The 23206-nt window shown below is 40.5% G+C and overlaps 1 protein-coding gene across 1 annotated transcript in view; it reads left to right on the forward strand.

Annotated features, from left to right (window-relative positions):
• The window catches only part of LOC134202389 (uncharacterized), a 34843-nt gene that overhangs the window by 1826 nt on the left and 9811 nt on the right, over positions 1-23206 (forward strand). The window contains exons 2-3 of the mRNA XM_062677396.1: positions 25-3609; positions 3959-4029. Of these exons, the coding sequence (XP_062533380.1) occupies positions 25-3609; positions 3959-4029 (3656 nt within the window). The remainder of the gene's footprint in view (positions 1-24; positions 3610-3958; positions 4030-23206) is intronic.

The raw sequence follows: 23206 nt of genomic DNA on the forward strand, positions 1-23206 counted from the left end.
GAATCGAGTTCACAACGTGTGCAGGTTTCCATCTCTGGCAAAGGTTGCGCCACTCGCCACAAACTGATCGATGCTCGAACGGTCGGCAGCCTGGTCCTACCGTCGCAGTCGCTCAACTATGGTGAATTAGCGAATCGATTTCCTCACTTGCGTGGTCTACCTTTGGAGGACTACGAACTCGTCCAGCCCAAACTGTTGATAGGTCTGGACAACTTGAGGTTATGTGTCCCCTTGAAGCTGCGGGAAGGTGGTCCGAGCGATCCAATAGGAGCGAAATGTAGACTAGGATGGAGCATCTATGGTTGCATTCCAAATTCTTCAACGCAAACAGCAGTTGTTAGTTTCCATATCGGAAAAATTAGCGATGCTGATCGGGAAATGAATGAGCAACTACGCGACTACTTTACGTTGGAGAATGTAGGCATTACCGGTACACCAATTACTCCGGAATCGGAGGAAGACAAAAGAGCCAGGCAACTTCTGGTAGACACAACACGGCGTGTAACCTCTGGCTCAGGGTTTGAAACAGGACTGTTGTGGAAAACGGATTACCCATTGGAAAGAAAACTTCAGAAAAATCCGAAGTTAGAGCGACGAGTACGGGAGCAGATCTCGGAGTACAAGCGAAAAGGATACGCTCACAAAGCAAGTTTGAGGGAATTAACCTCAGTAGAAGCAGGACGGGTATGGTATCTTCCCCTGGGAGTTGTAACCAATCCCAAAAAACCCGAGAAAGTACGACTGATCTGGGACGCTGCGGCCAAAGTCAATGGCATTTCCTTCAACTCTAAGCTGCTCAAGGGACCTGATGTTTTATCACCACTTCCAAAGGTCCTCTGTTGTTTCCGTCAGTTCCCCGTCGCCATTTGCGGGGACATCATGGAAATGTTCCATCAAATTAAAATACGAATTCCGGATCGACAGTCTCAACGGTTCTTGTTTCGCGATAATCCATCGCATCATCCGGAGGTGTATGTCATGGATGTTGCCACATTTGGATCTACGTGTTCTCCAGCATCAGCACAGTACATCAAGAACCTCAACGCAGAAGAATATTTCGATAAGTATCCTCGAGCTGCAAGTGCAATCAAGAACAAGCACTATGTGGATGATTACCTGGATAGCTTTCAGACAACCCAGGAAGCTATAGCAGTTTTGAGAGAAGTAAAATTAGTACACTCGTTAGGTGGATTCACGCTACGGAACTTCCTGTCTAATGAGGCCGAAGTTTTGGATGGAATAGGAGCATCATCTCCAGTGGAAACGAAAAGCATGGATCTGGAACGGGGAGAGAAGTCGGAATCGGTTCTAGGCATGAAATGGATTCCGGAAGAGGATGTATTCGTATACACGCTTGGTCTAAGAGAAGATCTACAGTACATACTTGCAGAGGGCCACATTCCCACCAAACGAGAGATAGCTAGAGTCGTGATGAGCTTGTTCGACCCTCTGGGGTTCATTGCCTTTTTCCTCGTGCACGGTAAAATTCTGCTACAGGACATTTGGGCAAAAGGAACAGAATGGGATCAGCAGATACCGCCCGAAATCAATGAACGATGGCAGCAATGGTCTAATCACTTTGGGAAGTTGCAACAGCTTCGTATACCCCGATGCTATTTCCACGCGCCGTTTCCAGAGAATATTAATGACATTCAAATTCACCTTTTCGTCGATGCAAGCGAGTTAGGATACGCCTGTGCGGTGTATTTCCGATTGCAGTCCGACCGTGGCGTACGAGTAGCTTTGGTTGGAGCTAAAACCAAAGTAGCCCCAATGAAAACGCTCTCAATTCCTAGGCTGGAGCTCAAAGCAGCTATTCTCGGCGTACGTTTTATGGAAACCATCCAAACTTTCCATGAGTTTCCAATCTCTCGTCGCTACTGTTGGACCGATTCCGGAACAGTACTTGCATGGATACGGTCGCATGATCACAGGCGCTTCCACAAGTTTGTAGCAGTGCGCGTCGGTGAAATTTTGACTTCCACGGAGGTGAACGAATGGAAGTGGGTGCCGACCAAACTCAATGTAGCAGATTTAGCCACTAAATGGGACGCGAATCTACAGTTTACCAACAACAGCACCTGGTTCCAGGGGCCAAACTTCATCCATTGTCCAGAAGAAAGTTGGCCACAACAACAGCCAAACATCTCAACGGAGGTAGAAATACGTCCAGTCAATTTTCACTGCGCTACTTTTGAACCGATAATGGATTATGCTAGATTCAGCCGTTGGAATCGACTGCATCGGTCTACGGCATACGTATTGCGTTTCATCGATAACATCCACCGGAAGAAGCAAGGTCAGGAAATAGAGCTCAGGGCACTCAAAGTCAACAGTGATGAACTATGCATAGCTGAAGAAGTCCTGTGGAAGTCAGCCCAAATGGATGTCTACCCCGTCAAGTCGCAAGGACCACCTGAACGCCGACACAATACAGTGGAGAAGTCCAGCAATATCTACATCAAGTGGCCTTTCCTCGACAACAGAGGAATCTTGCGGTCCCGTGGCCGCATCGAAGCAGCTCCATACACAGCAATGGAGGCTAAATTTCCTGTTATTCTTCCCAAACATCACGCAATAACTTCTCTTATCGTAGACTGGTATCATCGTCACTTCCGCCACGCGAATCGTGAGACAGTCGTTAACGAAGTTCGTCAACGTTTTGACATCCCGATGTTAAGAAGATTGGTGGACAAAATTGCAAAAGAATGTATCCAGTGCCGCATTTTGAAAGCTGCTCCAAGACCGCCGGTGATGGCTCCACTTCCGAAGCAGCGTTTGACGGCATTCGTGCAACCATTTACGTTCACAGGGCTGGATTACTTCGGTCCAATACTTGTCAAGGTTGGTAGAAGCAATGCCAAACGTTGGGTGGCTCTCTTCACCTGCTTCACTACCAGAGCAATCCACTTGGAAGTGGCACATTCTCTGAATACAGAATCATGTATAATGGCTGTACAACGCTTCGTATCTCGCCGTGGACTTCCTAAGGAATTCTGGACTGACAATGCAACCTGTTTCCATGGCACGAATAACGAACTAAAGACACTCTCAGAAGCAACGAAAAGGGCCATGGCGGAAAAGTTTACCACAGCACAGACATCCTGGAAGTTTATCCCACCAGCTACACCACACATGGGCGGGGTATGGGAGCGACTCGTCCGCTCGGTCAAGACAGCCATCGGAGTAATAACAGAAGGACCACGCCGCCCGGATGACGAAACGTTGGAAACAATTCTGCTCGATGCAGAGCGAATGATTAATTCAAGACCTCTCACCTACGTCCCAATAGAATCGGCAGATCAAGAAGCTCTGACGCCGAACCATTTTTTGTTGGGACACTCATCCGGTTCAAAATTTATGCCCAACGAGGTCATGGACATCCGATCTACACTTCGGAGTAACTGGAAGATGGCCAGTTTCATCACCCATGAAATTTGGAAACGGTGGCTGAAGGAGTATCTTCCGATAATTACGCGCAGATGCAAATGGTTTCAGGATGTCGCCGACTTGGCAGTTGGAGATTTGGTCTTAGTGGTGGACGGAAAGGCTAGAAACCAGTGGCTTCGTGGGAGAATTGAGGAAGTGATCCCTGGTCGGGATGGGAGAGTAAGACAGGCGTTAGTGCGAACGTCAACAGGGCTCATCCGAAGAGCAGCCGTTAAGTTAGCTGTCTTGGACGTCTTGGAGAATAGTAAACCGACTCACTGATATCCGGACTCACCGGGGCTTAGTAAGGTTTACGGGTGGGGGTATGTGAAGACGAGATCCTCGTTGCACAGCTCTAATCGTCACAGCCCTGTACCAACCGATACGAGTGACAACCGTTGACATGACAGCGATGACATCGTAGGGAATGAAAGATGTGAAAATGAAATATGCTTTGTCATATAGTAAGTGCGAATTAGTTTGCTTACAAGTCTAAAATCTAAATCTAAATTTAAAGTTCCTTAATCAGTATATACGTTTCATCATATTCATCTACACGATACAGAAGATATTTCTAGTAGCCGTAGAGCAGTGTAGATTGTAAGTTACCTACTTTATACGATACAGAAAACCTAATATTGAATTGTTATACATCTAGGACAGTTGAACTCATTGATCGTTCTAAGAGACCCACGTTGAAACCTATTTGCCTTTGTAACTAACGGTCACCAAATTTGTGAGTATTCATACATATATCAAATAGTCGTGATTTGTATGGAACTAATAAACATACATTACAGCTTAAAGCTAACATCCTACAAAAACGGAGATTGCTATCCAGAGTTGGTGTCCCTTAACCCCACAATTGGATAATATCATTTTAAGTATGATTTAAAAGACGCCATTTGCTTTAATTGAATAAGTTATATCTACATGTCTATGCAAAATGTCTATTTCTAAAGAAGGAATTATATCCACAATTCCATATTCATATAACATCTTCTTCTTCATTGGCATTACATCCCCACTGGGACATAGCCGCCTCACTGCTTAGTGTTCATTTAGTACTTCCACAGTTATTAACCGTGAAGTTTCTAAGTCAAGTTACCATTTTTGCATTCGTATATCATGAGGTTGGTATTTTTATGCCCAGGGGAGTCCAGACAAATCCAAACCGAAAATTGCCTAGACCGGCACCGGGAATCGAACCCAGTCACCCTCAGCATGGTCTTGCTTTATAGCCGAGCATCTTATCGCTAGGCTAAGGGGACACCGAGATAACATCTATCCTTGCCTTAATCGGAGCAAGCACTTTTTTTTAAGAAATGGGTCATAACCACCATTGCTTTATTTCTGACAAACGCCTTTTGCTTTAATTTGGACAAGCGCCTACTTTTAAAGAAGGAATCACATCCACCATTGCTTCGTTTGAGGCAAACGCCTACTTTTAAAGAAGGGACCACATCCACCATTGCCTTAATCCGAGCAAACGCCTTCTTTTAAAGAATGAATTATATGCACAATTACCCTCATCCGGAAAAGCGCCTTCTTTTTAAGAAGGGATCATATCGACCATTGCCTTAATCCTGGCAAACACCTATTTTTAAAAAAGGGTTCACATCAACCATTGCCTTAATGGGGGCAAGCACCTAATTTCAAAGAAGGTATCACATTAACCATTGCCTTAATTCGGATAAGCGCCTTCTTTTGAAGAAGGGATCATATCCACCATTGTTTTAATTTTGGCAATCGCCTAATTTTAAAGAAGGGTTCACATCCACCGTTGCCTTAATCGCGGAAAGCGCCTGCTTTTAAAGAAGAGATCACATCCATCATTGCCATAATCCGGGCAAGCGCCTACTTTTAACGAAGGAAATTCATCAACCATTGCGTTGATCCGGGCAAACTCCTATTTTTAAAGAAGGAGTCACATCTACCATTATTTTAATACGGGTAAACACCTATTTTGGAAGAAGGGATCACACCCACCATTGACTTAATCCGGACAAACACCTATTTGAAAGAAAGGATCACATCCGCCATTTTTTGCCTTAATCCAGGTAAGCTGCTATACTCGGTTTATGTATGCATACGTCTTATGTACAGATTAGTTATTTTCAATTCTATTATCGACCGGTGCGGTGTTTTATTCCTCAGTAGAAAATAACTATACAACTATACAACAACAACAAAGCAAAATAATGTCCCTTATGCCAAATGACCCTCTCTTTTAACGCTGTTCATAGTTGTGCCTATTCATGGCGTTAAGAATTATTGCGCATACTGGGCAAACGCGCGCATGGCAAATTAGTGACGACCAATCTGGGGAATGCTGCATTCTGGGGAATGGTACATTCTGGCGAATGGCTTTCTGGGGAATGGTGCATTCTGGCAAACGACATTCTGGGGAATGGTCCATTCTGGCAAAAGGCCTTCTGGCAAATGACTTTCTGGCGAATGTCATACAACCTTTTTATCTACTGTATTTCCAAAAGAGTTTTCTATAGGAATTTTCAAAGGAACTAAAAAAACAATTACTTAAGAAGTTTTCTAAAGTTCCTCTGAAGAAATTACCGAATTAAAATCCAAAGGAATTTAAAATGAAATTTACGAAAGAATTTCTCCAAAGTATTGCACGAAGGATTTTCTCAACAAATATTCGGAGGAGCCCCTATAGGAATTTCTGAAGAAATTTTCAAAGAAATTGCCTAAGGAATTTCCGGAACACTTCCTTGACTTTTTGTAATTACAAACATCCGAATGAAATCTTGGAGGAAGTTCCGAAAAAAAAAATCCTGAGGGAAATGTCGAAGCAATTCTTAGAAGTCCCTCTCTGAAGGAATTTCTGAATTCATGTCCGGAGGAAGGAATCCCTGGAGGAATTTTCGAAGAAATACCAGGAGGATTTTCTGATTGAATTCCAGAAGGAATTTTTGATGAAATTCCTAAAGATATTTCCTAATACTTACTTGTTTGAATTGATTATTTAGCTGCTGAAATCAATTCATTACAGGTTTGTTTTCACCTGGAAATAAATGTAAAGTACCTGGGAAAAACCTGAGAATTTTGTTCTGAGTAGACACCCTGTTTCAGTGTTTTTTTTTTCAAGTTATCAATTTGATGTTGAGCTTTGCTCACAACCTGCTAAAGCCATCATTTCTTTTAATTATAATTATATTAGTTCAGAATGCAATGAATATCAAAACAAGACGGCCTTACCAGTGTGCGTAATACACCGAATGTGTGAAAGCTTCTCTTCGATTTTAAAATGAATCCAAAAGAAATCTGGTGATAAATATGTATATGAAAACGCCAAGTGCGTAATAGAAGCAACAAGTTGAAGGCAACCATTCACAGTTATGTCCGAAGAAAGAGAAAGAGCCAATGGTATAGGTAGGGTAACGGTACCAATAGTGGAGGTATTAGTAGATCCACAGAAGAGAATATTTTTTAAAAATTGATAATTATGGGAAATTTACTGCTTTAATGTCTTAGTCAATAGATAAACTAATAAATTTGCTAACAAAAATGAAATAGATGTCATTTAACATCAAAAATTACCAAATATTGCTTGCACCACTATGGGTACACTGTTCCTTTAGTGGCGGTAAAAATTAATTTTGGTTCCTTTAGTGGTGCTATCCATTTGTTTCTTATGAGACTCGCCACTATTGGTACAATTGTACCACTATAGGTGCAAGGGAGTTAATTTTGTTAAGGAAAATCATTATTATCAATAGTTTTTCAAGCGAAATCTTAAGATAAGTTGCATTTCACAGGATATTTAAAGCACGACGCATCAACTGAAACCATCGTAAACTGTATAAATATGATAAATCTCATTAAAACCCCACTACCTCCACTATTGGTGCTACCTCCACTAAGGGTACGGTTACCCTAATAGCCTTCCTAACTTGTATCAGCGGGCTTCTTGATAGGCGCGTGCATTGTAGAGAGGAAATAAAGCAAAAGGCTTGAGCACCGGCGACTGTGCCTTGAGCGTGGCTCACGCCAACGCCGTAGAAGCAGCGTAATGCCTGAATATTTTGAAACTCCGCGTCTTGAAAAAGTCATGTGCCTTCCCTAGGAGCGATGCGATGGTCAATGACTGAAATTGGATAGAATTTCTTCCATTCCTTCATTCTCCCGCACTACAAGCCAACCAGTGACCAAATCAGTTCCACTGTCGAACTGAGAAAAGAGGAATCCTATGACTGGATATTCGGCTCTGCTGGTGCCTATAGCAATTTATGTCCGTTGTTGATACCTTTTTCAGAACTTTATAGGTTGGAGCAAAGTGTTTCAACCTCAATTTCATGGCTTCGGTCAGTTCCATTCGGTGAGTGTAACAAGTGTGACGCAAGTGTGCATGTTTTGCTATTCAACAACTGAACAAACTATTCTTGTGACCCCATATTTACTGGTTCGCGCTTTGGTTAAACCGCAGAGGTGGTACCTACCTACCCAGTTTCGATTTGGTAGATGATAAAGTAGGCCAATGTTACACACTTAAATATGTGATGTGATTCTATGCCTACAAGCTTTTCGACTGATAACGAAATGGATCTCGATACGTATGTTACAGAGCTGAAACAGCACTAGCGTGGGGCAAATAAAGCAAAATGGAACCTGTAAGTATGGCAAGTGATAATACTTCCATTCTGTTGAGAATAATTTTGATTGTTGTAGATGTTTCGTTTTGATAATACCTGTTTGCGTCAATTTTGGGGTGTCGATGTTAAAAATAAAGCCATTGTTATTGGAAGTCTATGGGTTTAGTTTCTCAAACAAGGTTTCCCTACAAACATATTTTGGTAAATATGCATTCCGTTGTACAATTGTATCTATTTATTCCTACGATACGACAATAGTTATGCTATGCTTATCAATGGTTTTCTTTTTGTCTTTATCGTATAGTTCGATAGTTGTAGAAAATGGCGTAACATCTGACTGCGTTCATATTGAATGCATTCCAGATACATATTTTAAGTTATTAGCTCATACTTCCTGACCACTTTTCGTGACGGTCTCAAATTTGGTTCTGCAGAAGGACCCCCCCCCCCCCTATATTCTCCTGCAAGACTATAATGAAATAAATTACGAGACGAGTTACTCCGACGAAAATGCATTTATTTCCACTTCAATATCACTATAAGAGTTCAGTACAATGTTACTGGAAATTTGCTTCGTTTTGGTTTAATTTATAAACGAACTTTATTGTAAGTAATCTATTTGTACAGCGATAAACTTCTTCTCATTGGCATTACACCCCTCACTGAGATATTGCCGCCTCGCAACTTCCACAGTTATTAACTGCGAGGTTTCTAGGCCAAATTACCACTTTTGCATTCGTATATCATGAGGCTAACACGATGATACTTTTATGCCCAGCGAAGTCAAGAAAATTTCCAACCCGAAAAATTTTGTAGACTAGGCTAGGAATAGAACCCAGCCATCTTATCGCACCGCTAAACAAGGCCTACATTTGCAATACAAATTTGATGTTTGTGTTGATCTTATTATTTCATTCACAAAAAGCGACTTAAGGTATAATCTATATGCTCGTTCCATAAGCATATCTACCCATCCTCGTAATGAATGACTGTGAAAGGAACCTTATTCAAAAATAAACAATGAGGCTACCTCAATATCCTGATTTCATTCATGAACAGAGAAAGATACCTCAACGCAATTACGATTGAAACAACTCGTTTGTGTCAATGAATACCAACAACGAAGGTAAATTTGAAAATCATAAATTCCAAACCTAATCCGCCTTGGCTTCCAATGTCCTCACTGACGTCCTTCTTTTTCCTGACGGCAAGTCGGTTACCTGTTACTTACATCATTTGCCTTTCCCATTCATACCACGGTGAAAGGGAGGCACCGCTCGAAAGGTTTGCCGTGGTTTGACTGCAGCATATTTGTTTTTCGTGCTGCTCCACTCTAAACAAGCGTGTCTTCTATGCTATGTTACCTTGGCCGGGGCGGTGACGTTGAGAACGTCCCACCGCCGCCGTATTGCTTTGTAGTAATTATTTTGGCTAGACTTTCCGACTTTCAAGCTTGAAAAAAAAACCAGAATTGGCTATGTGGTTTTAGTAGAGGCTGCTACAAGCGTCACCAACAGACAAAACCCCAATGTTGCTTTTCTCGTATTATACTAAGTACATATACAACGTAAAAGCCATAGGATCACTCCAAAACCGCACTATTGATAAAAGACTCGGAGACCCATAGTGTTGCGTTCGCAACAGGTTGCATCCGCAACAAGTTGCATTCATCGCTGAATACGGTCTAAAAATTCCATTTACTTCCACTATATTGGGTTAAGGCAGGCATTTTCGTCTCTTCGTCATAGTCTAGAAAACGAATAAAAGAGACACTTTTTTGCCAAACTCATCGGTATCAAATCGTATGCTCAGGTGAAACGTTCGGCGTTCGGCTATAGTGGAGTTCTGGCAAATGGGCGTTGCTGTAGTTGGTTTTAGCCTCTACGACGATGGACGGAAATACCTGCCGTGTCCCTCCTACCTAAAAGTTATAGTGGAAGTAAATGGAATAGTGCAGTGTTTTAACTTTGTAACATTTCCCCTAAGGCGCTCAATAATAATTAATCTCGGTCTAATGGTTACTTATTGAAATGAAAAATAAAATGATTTTTTTAGTTGCTGCAATGCATTCAAATTTACGTGAAATAGATGTGAATTGATGAAAATAATAAAATCTGATCCAGTACAGTGCTATTTTGACCTTTCCAATCAACTCATGTTTTTTTTTTGAGTTTTTAGGAAATGAGTTTAGTGCGTTTCAACGTATTTTAAACATAGGATAACTCGATGCGTATATGAGATTACATTTCAGAATTTGGAAAAATAAGATTACAAATGTTAGGGTTTTGAAACTAATGAGTCGATCATTTCTCAACGGATTTCCATGATTTTGTCTTCAATCGATTGCAAATCTATCTAAGACTAAACAAACCTATCCGATCTCGCTCGGGTGTTTTTTTTTCTCGGTCTAACTCGGACTAACAATCGTTGGCCTCGCACTATAAATCGAACTCATGAAAATGTTGCAATCTGACCATTTTTCGACTTTCCGCGTCAAATTTGCCAACTTTTTTTGTAAATATAAATATAGCTGACCTCAAGACAGATCTATTAGAAGAGAACATTTTGTAAATCGGTACATGCGTTCGCGAATTTTATTGCCTCAAAGGAAATTTAAACTATATTTAGAGATCAAAAATCACATTCGAAATCTTATAATTTTTAATAGTAAACTTTTTGTGCTGTATTCTCAAACACTATTTGCTCCCTCAATCATTGCATATAATTTCACTCCCCTCTATCGGTATCACCGATCCAATCGGTTTATTTATGACGTAGGTGCAATCATAGGTGGCATTACGAAACTGATTGGTGGGTAGATGGGGGGCTATGGAGGGTGATAATGGTGTCTAACGCATTTGCAGGGATAAATGGCTCAGCACATACAATCTGCCAAAAAATCGTTTCAAATAATTTTATTAACGAATATTTGAACGCTAAGAAAATCAACAAATGGCTGCTTTGGCAAAATTTTGCAATTTTAATACGTTATAAAGTCAGAAAGGGCTAGTTATTTCGAGTAGAAGATTAATATGATATTCATTCATTCATTTATTTAGCATACATCTAAACAGATAACACGGAATCAACAATTTGACGCCACAATACACGGTTCGAGACCGCACTCCAACTAACGTTTAATGTCAATGTAAATGTTATTGCAACTCGTCTATACGGCTTCAAGCTGAATATGTGTGCTATACATATGATCAAGAACTTCTATTCAATTCTTTTACCAGCAAATCTGGCGAACCTATTCAGCTGTTTTTGACGTGCCTGCACAACTACTTTACAGCATGTTACACAATTTTTTCTCAATCTTTACTAAACCATTTAGTAATATAATTCGCTTCAATGGCGCTTATTCAGATTTTTTGAATCTGTTGAATAAGTTTTATACAGCCACTGAATTTGATTGAATATTATTTAAGAGGAGAGTAAATTGCGAAGTTTATTTTGATTTTATTTTGTGAAAACTGAAATATCAATTTAGTTGCTACCTAGATTCGAACTCCTGATCTCCTGATTCAATGGCTGCTGCTCTGTCATCACCGTCACTTGGACATATGTAAATAACAATGAAAATTATGGATGTGCTTCTTTGCATTGTTTTACTAACGCTATTTTCAGTTTCATGCTGTTTAAACGTTAGAAAGAGGCCTATATGCTGCTTTTAACACATAAGCTTAAAAATTATGCTTTAAACATTATTTCAACTATTATTCAAAAATCTATCAGCATATTCTGTTGACAAACTTTTATGCATCATCATTCGCTGAAATTGTTTTTAGGCAGCATTTTCTCGACGTACATACAGTAGCATCTGCTGCTAATCGTTTAAGGCTTCATGACATGTCATTCAGAATGGCTGCCTTGCGGCTTACCAACACAGTCAAACAATCGACCACCCCACCTACCCCGATATGCACAGATAAATTTAATTCATATATTGACTGCATACCTGACCATCTTCTCACTAAAAAGTAAATCTGGACTTAGTTCGAAGTTCAATCTACGCGGCGGTATGATGATATTATCACATAGCGCTAATGTAGGGAAGATATATAAGCAAGTGAACAAAGTGAAAAAATTCCCCCCAGTAACGCACCATGCTAACGACGTCGCCGGTTTCAACACTCTGCACGTCGTCGGTAGCGTCGTATGCAAGCAATCATTGATCAGCAGCAGACAGTGATGTCGATATGAACTATTGTGAAATCATAGCGGAAACATGTAAAATATCGATAAAATTAATCAATCTTTTCCTAACGCATTATGTATTGATGCAATAATAATATCTTATTGATTCTGTTTTGGGGTGCATTGTAAAAGTTGAAAAATCGGAGCAAAAAATGATCTTGTTATTGGTGCGTTTGAGCAGCTGGCAACAACGGTTTAAGATGTAAACATAAACAGCCAGCATCGTGAAAACATAATTCATAAATATTCACCTAAAATGAAGGAAAACTGATGCCTTTCTGACGAATTCCATCAGTTAATCCCATTCTTAGACTGTATTGATTGATACTGCGTCTAAATAGGGCTGAACTTTTCCGAATGCGTGCAATGTTTACTGTTGTCGGATGTTAACAAAAAATTAATCACACGTGCATGCTTACTGAATTGGTATAGGAAGTTTTCACCACTACAAATCCATGGTTGATGATTTTTATGACACGATTACATAGAAATTTGAGTGTCACAACGCTTCACCTTCAGTAACCGTCAACAAAAATATTGCTTCTAAATGGCTTGTTTAATTACACTATTAATGACAGCGCTTTGTCAGTAGCTATAACAGCAGGTGAACACCTTTGTAGCTGCATTACAGAAATCAATAGTTCATACACGGCTCCGACAACAAAAATCAAATGTAAACATTGCGGTTTTTTATGTTTTTTATTACTACCGGCGTCGGGGGTGACAATGGGTCAAATGGGGGTGAGAATGGGTCACTGTCTCAACTACTTAGAATGCTTGTAGAATGGATTGAATGTATCTGAGGGCAAGAAGACTAAAATACAAGAGTCCTTTTTGAACGATTTTGCTCTACGACCTTCAGGCTGGCGGTGAGAGCGATGACCCATTCTCACCCCCAGACCCATTGTCACCCCCAATGGCGGTATATGGAAGCTGCATAAACGATAAAAGATGAAATACATTCGGCACAAACTGACTAGCTGATAGATAGTTGGATAATAGTCGAGTTGTAGTTTAAGGGATTATTTGCGGAGGCTTTTCTTTTATTCAGCATTGACTGCTTTTATTCAAATATTATACAGCCTATGGCTAGAAGTTGAAGCTTTTAGCACCAAAATTGTTAGTTGGGATCTCTCCATCCTTGAATGCGCCCCACGCTCGCCAAGTGTTTCTGTACCTTGTCCACCTCGCTCGCTGCACTCCACGTCGTCTTGTATATCTTGTAGTATATCAAATATAGGAATGGGATGAGATAAATAATTAATAATAAATAAAACAAATGAGACAAATAGGCCAAATAAGATAACTACGACATATAAGACAAATGGGAAAAATAAGACAAATATACAATGTTGTGAAAACTCATATGTGACACATTATGTGGAAGATATTGATTTGAAAAATGTATTGGAGATAACCACTTTCTCTTCGATGGGACTCGAACCCACGCACCTCAAATTCTTTGATTGAACCAAGACAACTTCTTCTTCTTCTTCTTATTGGCATTACATCCCCACACTGGGACAGAGCCGCCTCGCAGCTTAGTGTTCATTAAGCACTTCCACAGTTATTAACTGCGAGGTTTCTAAGCCAAGTTACCATTTTTGCATTCGTATATCATGAGGCTAACACGATGATACTTTTATGCCCAGGGAAGTCGAGACAATTTCCAATACGAAAATTGCCTAGACCGGCCCGGGAATCGAACCCAGCCACCCTCAGCATGGTCTTGCTTTGTAGACGCGCGTCTTACCGCACGGCTAAGGAGGGCCCCTAACCAAGACAAATAAGATAAATAATTGTCTTATTTGACTTATTTGTCTTATTTACCCAAATCCTTTTCAAAGCTTATGTGGAATACTTGTACATGAGCTGTTGCTTAATTTTCCAAAACCAGCTGGAGTTTGTTTATTTTCATCTCCTCATTGCGTGATTGTTCGGCGCTGCTGATGTTCTCTCGCCGAACCACTGCATGAGTGATCAATTTCTTCCCCATTGCTGCCAATTCCTTTTGTTCTCCGTTTACGGGAAATTCTAAAGCCATTGTAAACTGCATAATGATGAAATAATTTTGGCGACACTGACAGCGTCATTCTGGTGGGCTGAATTGGGCAATTTTCTCTCAGAGAGTGCTACCACGTCCTTTTTTAACGGAAAGCCCTTCCCTCAGACCTTAATATATTTTACTATTTTTCGTTTCAGAGAGCGAACAATGCATTAAAAGCTTAGGTTTGATCGCCATTGCAATAGCGCCTAAACCTAGGCTAATTAGTCAGGACAAGCTTAACAGCTTCGCCGTATCCCAAGAAAATCAACAATGGAGTGACATAAACTTCTTAGCATTGTCACTCCCATCGTTTGTTTAAACTCATAATATCATTTGCTTATGATGATATTTCTAAACTTTATTCCCTCCCGACCAGTAGATAGTAACAGATTTATATCAGGCCTTGTTATTCTGTTACAGTAGTTTTTCATACCAGCGGTTGTTATAAAACATGTACCATTAATAGTTAAAATAACATAAATTGTAACAAAATGTCTTCTATTTTTAACAAAAACATTACTAAATATGTTATTTATTGAACAAAAATATAACTCGTGTTACATAAAAAGTGGTGAAAATAGCTTGTACTATAACAAATTATGTTATTGAAAAGATTATGATTATTCATAATGTAGGCAATTAACTTTGTCCAGCTGGCTCAACTTTGAATGTAGGTTCGAGTTATACTGTAGGTGGTACCTTCGTTTTTTTCTAATTCCTATCTACCAAAAATGTACGCAATTTTTTTCGGTAGAAATAAACATAACACATTATGTTATAATCATGTTATGACGATCATGAAACTTTTTTTCCTCCATCTTTGGCAGAGAATTTATAACAAAATTATTGCAAGTTTTGTTATTTGTAACACATATTGATATAATTGTGATAAAATTTTGTTATGACTAACTGGTCGGGCTACCAACCATCTAACTCCTTGACATCTATGAGGGCGTGGGTGAGTCGCTGGCCTTTCGTTAATTAGATGTCATATCATCATTTCCTTCCCTTCCCTAGTAACGGAGAAGATGGGCGTGGCCGGCAATGATAGCCTTCATGGTTTGTCATTTTGGACCCCCAATTGGGTTGCTATTAAATCCCAAATAGTAATCCATAAGCAATTGGGGTGAGGAAGTTTAGGACACTCCTCACGGAATCCAAATTTCAAAGTGGTGTGCCCTTGAAAACGCGAGTACTTTGAAATTTGGATTCCGTGAGGAGCGTCCTTACAGAACATACAAGATGGCTTTCAGTATGCAATCTACGAAATACTCCGTTTACAACGCAACGCTACGTTTTCTTAGTTTTTTTTTGTGTGAAGGTTACTGGGTTTGATTCTCGGATTAGAAACTTCTTCGACTTCCCAGAGGTCAAGGCCATTAACTGAAATAAAATTGAGTATTCGAATATGGGCAATTATGTTCAATTCAAGACGACAACTCAACAATCTCTACTCATTATTTCCTAACATCTAGAATATATCACATGGAAACGCTGTACTGGAGAAGTGTTTTAGATTAATGATAAAACACTGGGTCGTAAACCAGCATAAGGATTAAGGAAAGACTGGCATAAATAATAAAGTACGATGCCATAATAAGATCAGGATGTGTAACAAAAGTAGATATAAACAAATCAATAATATAAGAAATTGACAATGTTCTGAAAACTCATATGTGCTTATGTACATTATGTGGAAGATTTTGATTTGAAAAATGTATTGGAGGTAACCACTTTTCTTTCGATGGGACTCGAACCCAATGGACTGAATATAAGAAAATTATGTTGAGCCATTAGTTTAGCCAGACTGTTGAGGTCGAAATACTTTCTGTCAAATGTGGAATCAAATGGAATTGTACGAACTCGTCTTATGACAAGTAAAGACGTTCCACTAAAAGCTCAAAATAATTTTCTTTTCAATTTTATGAAATTGATCTGATTGTGTTTAGAACTTACACTTCGTTTCCAATATTATTTACAGTGGTTTCTATAAATTTTGTAGTAAAAATCGCGGATAATTATAACGTTTTGGGGGTACGACTCTTTTGCTCTCCAAGGGTGTTAACATTCGGATCAAATGCACTAGTCGCTGATCATTTTAACTCAACGCCCATCAAAGATTGGTTAATTGTTTTTTCGGTTAATTACGTTTCTGCCATTCTTGACACACGCGACTCTCGTATAACTTCGGTGGGAGCCAGTCAGCATCGTCACACTCATCCGTTTCTTAAAAGTGGAGGGTTCATATACAAACAAATGTAACCCAAATGGAAATGGCCTTAGGAACAGTTCCCGCAACACGAGGCACTCGGGCATTCCTAGGTTTTCCCAAGGTTGTAAGCCTCAACCCCCAGTGACTAGGCAGACCAGAGACCTTAACCCGAGTCCTACGTCCCTCTCAACAGTACCTATGAACTTCAACAAGGTAAGCTGGGAGGACGGGGCTCGCCTAACTTACTTTGTCTTATTTTTTTCCAATCAATTGAAAATGCTGCTTTCCAACAATGCAGTGACTACTATCAGATTTATCCAAACAGTCTCAGAATTCACTTCCGTTCGGATGACCAAAGAGAGTATCAGGTTAGTTTGCGACTTCTGGGGTAAATTCCATGCTTCATGTTATCGTATATTATCAGGACCCGTGTCTTGGGCACCATAGGATATCCGCATTTCATCGTACTATGTTTCCTAGAATCGGGGCCCTCCTTAGCCGTGCGGTAAGACGCGCGGCTACAAAGCAAGACCATGCTTAGGGTGGCTGGGATCGATTTCCGGTGCCGGTCTAGGCAATTTTCGGATTGGAAATTGTCTCGACTTCCCTGGGCATAAAAGTATCATCGTGCTAGCCTCATGATATACGAATGCAAAAATGGTAACCTGGCTTAGAAACCTCGCAGTTAATAACTGTGGAAGTGCTTAATGAACACTAAGCTGCGAGGCGGCTCTGTCCCAGTGTGGGGATGTAATGGCAATAAGAAGAAGAAGAAGATGTTTACTGGAATCAATGTTGCCTGTCACAGTTTTCATACGTCAATCATTTATTTATTTATTATCAGACTAAGGCCGGAGTGGCCTGTGCTGCACATAAAAGTCTTCTCCATTCAGCTCGGTCCATGGCTGCACTTCGCCAACCACGCAGTCTGCGGAGGGTCAGCAAATCGTCCTCCACCTGATCGATCCACCTTGCCCGCTGTGCACCTCGCCTTCTTGTTCCCGTCGGATCATTGTCGAGAACCATTTTCACCGGATTACTGTCCGACATTCTGGCTACGTGCCCGGCCCACCGCAGTCTTCCGATTTTCGCGGTGTGAACGATGGATGGTTCTCCCAACAGCTGATGCAACTCGTGGTTCATTCGCCTCCTCCACGTACCGTCCGCCATCTGCACCCCACCATAGATGGTACGCAACACTTTCCTTTCAAAAACTCCCAGTGCGCGTTGGTCCTCCACGAGCATCGTCCAGGTCTCATGTCCGTAGAGAACTACCGGTCTTATAAGCGTCTGACTATCTACAGTTTGGTACGGCGGCGAACTCTATTCGATCGGAGCGTCTTGCGGAGTCCAAAGTACGTACGATTTCCAGCCACTATGCGCCTCCGAATTTCTCTGCTGGTATCGTTATCGGCGGTCACCAGTGAGCCCAAGTACACGAATTCTTCAACCACCTCGATTTCGTCACCACCGATAGAAACTCGTGGTGGGTGGCTTACATTGACCTCTCTTGAGCCTCTTCCTATCATGTACTTCGTCTTCGACGTGTTGATGACTAGTCCAATCCGATTAGCTTCGCTTTTCAGTCTGATGTACGCTTCCTCCATCCTTTCAAAGTTACGTGCCTTATATCAATGTCGTCGGCGAAACCAAATAACTGGACGACTTCGTGAAAATCGTACCACTCGTGTCAATCCCTGCCCTTCGTATTACTCCCTCCAAAGCGATGTTGAATAGCAGACACGAAAGACCATCACCTTGCCGTAACCCTCTACGCGTTTCGAAGGGACTCGAGAATGCCCCTGAAACTCGAACTACGCACATCACCCGATCCATCGTCGCCTTGATCAAGCGTATCAGTTTATCCGGAAATCCGTTTTCGTGCATTAGCTGCCATAGCTGGTCCCGATCGATTGTATCATATGCGGTTTTGAAGTCGATAAATAGATGATGTGTGGGCACGTTGTATTCGCGGCATTTCTGCAATACCTGACGTATGGCGAACACCTGGTCTGTGGTAGAGCGTTCACCCATAAATCCCGCCTGGTACTGCCCCACGAACTGTCTTGCAATTGGTGTTAGTCGGCGGCATAAAATTTGGGAGAGTACCTTGTAGGCGGCGTTCAGCAATGTGATTGCGCGGTAGTTGCTACAATCCAGCTTATCGCCCTTTTTGTAGATGGGACACACGACACCTTCCATCCACTCCTGCGGCAGAACCTCATCCTCCCAAACCTTGGTAATCACCCAGTGCAGCGCTCTAGCCAGTGCCTCACCACCAACGTCAATCAATGTTAATTCGTCAATCAGTTTTACCCATAAACTACTATTACTCAAATTGTTAACAGTCTAAGCTAAGCTAAGCTAAGCTAAACTGCTATTACTCAAATTTTTAAGTAATAGTATTAAGTTGTAAAATGTTATTATTAAGTTTAATTTAAAATTTTGCCAATGGAACGTCCCACGGTTGGATCTGAGGTTGCCTCCTCTCATCGCCAAGTACTTCTGGCCTAGAGACGAGCAAGTATCTGTAACGAAGACAAAAAATACTTATAACCTCTAAAAATCGTTTTGTTGACGAGTCGAGTGAAGAACTTTTAAACTCTAAAAATCACGCTAATAAAGAAAGATAAAGAAAATTTTTACCATTTCGCGATTTCTTTTTTTTTCGCTTGCTTATACCTGAGCACATAACAGAAATTGAGATTTCATGGGATATCAAGGTTTATTGCAAATCCGACGATTCCCTAGGGCAGCAGCTGCTCACGATAGATGGGTGGTCAATAGACGTTGCAATCCCTCCGACTTAGTACTTGTTTGTTCATTGGGAGTAGAATCGCGCACCTCCTGCATACCCTTCTGTTCCAATATGCGCAGTATGATTAAAATTAGTAAGTAAAATTTTAGGACCTCTCTTTAAAATCAGCTTAGAAAAGTCGAGTTCTTAAAGAATCTGGTCCTCTGAACTGCTAACATGGAGTATAATCTACCCAGTCAACATTTTGGTACCTATATCTCTTGATATAGGTTATTATATAAGAACCAACTTAATCGTATATAATGCACAGATTGGCTATATACGTACCAAAGTGGAGGCAATATAGGTACATACGAGTTTTATTTTACGATTTTTCCCGACATCAAAAGAACATTATTACGATTAAACATTAAAATATAGAAAATAAAAAAAAAATTATCAGCACCAAGTCTCGAACATGCGATCTTTAGATTTGCAGGCGGTTACTCTACCACAGCACTATACTGCACATCTTGAAGTGAGATGGATTTTTATTCAACATAAACTACACAATTTATATCTTTACAACTGCTTGAAACGTCTACAAGCCATTTGGACTGAAGTGGTTTCGATTATATTACGATTCACGTAGACATTCATTCGCACTGATATAGGATATTGCAAGGAATATAAGTCATTACGAGTTTTTATTTACACAATTACGATTGATTTTCACTACGGTAAAAATTATCGTATACGATGCATTCAATACAACATTGTTTGACAATAATCTGACAAAGTTTGATATGGAATGCGATTTAGATTTTTGATGAACGCAAATGCGACTTTATTTGTTGTTTGTTATACGATATGTGGTTTACTGGGTACTCAGACTATGAGTTTTATCATTTGATAAAATAATGTATCCTTGATATGAATCCTCATATAATTTATTCCTAGTAAAATAAAGATCTGTGAACCTGCACATCAACAAACAAATTTACAAATACAATCATTTTTCAAGTTCTGAAGCCTGTAGTTGACTAGGCTGATAGAAATGCAAGGATCCATTTATTTATAAACCATGAAATTAGTTCTGCTTTTCCATGCAATACATGGTTGCGACAGTAACGTAGAAAACGAAATTTCAAGTTACTTTTTTACTCCGGGCGTTATTTTATATCGAAATGTTTTTCAAGATACTAAGACCATTATTTTTGTTAGCCGCGGTTTTGTTTTGCAGTCGCGGATTTCATTTTGTGAGTCGCATATTTCGCGGAATTTGGAATTTGTTCATTTTGCCCACGTTTTTATTTTTGAATTTCAAAATTATTTCGGGAAATTTTTCAAAAACTATCAGAACAAATGCGGGAACTTTAAAAACTAAGTTAAGTTGGCACCCGCACAAGAAGCCCAACATACAACACATTTTGAAATTTAGCATTTGGAATGAGTTATTGTCAAACTACTAAATGATCGAAACCAAAATACTAAATGATCGTAAATATCCTTGATGATATCATAGCTTTTACATACAAGGACCTAATATTCATTACGATACAGATTTGTTAAGCCCTAAACAAACTGACCTTCTTTCCTCCTTCTTACTAATTAGTTTACAGTCTCTTACGAGAAAGGGAAACACCTTTGGCAACCCTGGTGTGTGTACGACATAATCATTCATATAGTCTTCACGTAGCAGCAATCCAAAAGTAATCAACTACGAACACTCTCCACTACCGTAACAATTCATTATTGATATCATGAAGTACAGTTTGTCAGTAGAGTCCGAGAGTTTGCGTTTGTGGCAATTTCTGTTTCCACTTGAACCATATCTCTGGGTCGGCGCTGGCTACACTGCGCTCTCTTTCCCCTCATTCATATACCAGGCAGCAGCAATGCCCCGTCGTCGGCGCTCCATCAACTACCAGACCCGTCTATCCGCCAGCATAGCAGTCAGTGTCTGATTTTGTCCGGGTAGCAGTTTCGAGCACGTTATTGGTAGAGCGCGAGAGCAGTACGCTAAACCACCGAGCGTGCCGCGGGTGTTCAGTGCTTTCGAGAGTTTCGCCAGTGAAAGGTGACTTAGTTTCCTAGCGAATGCCGAGCTGCCAAGTGGTGGAGATTCTAGCTCTGAGCTGAACGCCGGTCGGTCGTTAACGGTATTGTGTCTGGTCAAGTGCCTTTCCCAGTTTTGAGCACATGGCTTACGATTTTCTGTGAAAAATAGCCAATGAGATAGATTTATCACGAGTCAGTCACGATTTGAGGTGACGGGATCAGGCAACCTTAGGAAAACCCCCACCGGATTAGTAATACCGTGAGCTACGTGTGCCTTTGGTGAGCAAAGTTCAGGTCGCAAAAAATAGTTTCAATGACAGAGAATTGAGATTTGTGGAATGCAGTTCAATTGAATACGCTACAGTTCGAATGGAACTGACATCATCGTAGATCGTGCGTGTGTGTCTTTCATCAAAGTTGAGTGTTCCACCCGAATTAAGTCGTGTGTTGCACCGTATGCTGCAAGTTCATGCAATCTTCGTCAACGCTGGTGGTGAAGGCAAGAAGAGAAATATAATAATTGCCACGTTAAATAATTTTCGAGCGCAACGACCGAAACGAGTAAGCTAGAAAATAAAGTGTGCGATTTTATGTTTGTGTGCTGGTGAAGTTTTACGTTTTGTGTTTTCGGTGGATTCCAGCGACGCTCCAGGGAGTGTCGAATTTTTGACTGCCTGCGCTACCGTTGGTCAGGTGAAAATGTGCCTTCGCAGCGTGGCCGATCGAAACCAGCTGATATTGGTCAATTGCGGTTGCAGTGTCGGCGGCGGTGCAGTCGAGTAATAGTGTCTCTAGTTTCAAATCACACTCTCTCGCGGTAACCATCTGTGTGTTGAAAAGGGAAGGAAAAAATACCGCGAGGGAAAACCAGCAGCAGCGAGCGTGATTATTAGAAGCGATTGCTTCACAACTCCGCCAAGAAGAGGAAGTAGCGGCCCACAACAATCTGTTCAAACATTTACACAACCAGTTGAGCGAGCGAGCGTCAAACAGATCTTAGCGAAGGATTGCTTGTCTGGAGTTAAGTTGGAAAAGCAAGACGGCTACGGCGAAATTCGGAAGAGAAATTACGATCTATAACTGCGCAACAATGGATAGCGTTATGAACGACCTGCTCTTCAATGTACGTATACTGATGAATTTGTTTTGCAATATAGTAATGAACTATGTAGCCTAACGTATGGTGTTATGGGTGCAAATCGATAAGATTAAACTATTTATTGCTTCGGCACGTGGAAGGTGGAAGGCACCTGAATACACTTGTCGCCTAATTGAAAATTTTATGATATTTACGAACATGTGTCAACGTGCACTTAGAGGAAAATTTATTTTTTCTATGCCTTAAAATTTTCAATTGAAAGTCATAGTTGCTTATCTAATATTCTACGTCGTTATGTTCTTGAGCGACATTCAAGTATCATAGGCAGAACACGAAATATTCACCTTCACTAAGCAACGTCAGCCCGAATATTGACAAACGTCGCATGATTATTCAAAACATAGAATGACTTATTCAATTTTCTTCCCAACGGTGTTGAACTTAATTTAAAATTAAAAAAAAAACCACAAAAAAGTTAAAATAAAATACTCAGTTTTCTTCTTCATATATTCATTTATATTATGGGTACTGAGATTGGTCACTGCGCTTGAAAAATAAAATAGCCTTGATTATATTCACGGTGTCTCTATGTGGGAATATTATTTCAAAAAATCAGTATCTCTGGAACACCCGCCACCCGAAAGTGTATAGTCTCCTCTTTCATGGATGCTCCCTTAACTAAAATGTTCTATCGGAGGATCTAGAACAATTATTATTTTTTTCGGTATTTTTAGTGCAAACTCCATATAAATCTTATTCACCACCAAACTCACCTCCACCAAAAATGTATGGAAAAATGACTCCCGAT

Source organism: Armigeres subalbatus, unplaced genomic scaffold (assembly GCF_024139115.2).
Source record: "Armigeres subalbatus isolate Guangzhou_Male unplaced genomic scaffold, GZ_Asu_2 Contig120, whole genome shotgun sequence".
NCBI classification, from domain to species: Eukaryota; Metazoa; Arthropoda; class Insecta; order Diptera; family Culicidae; genus Armigeres; species Armigeres subalbatus.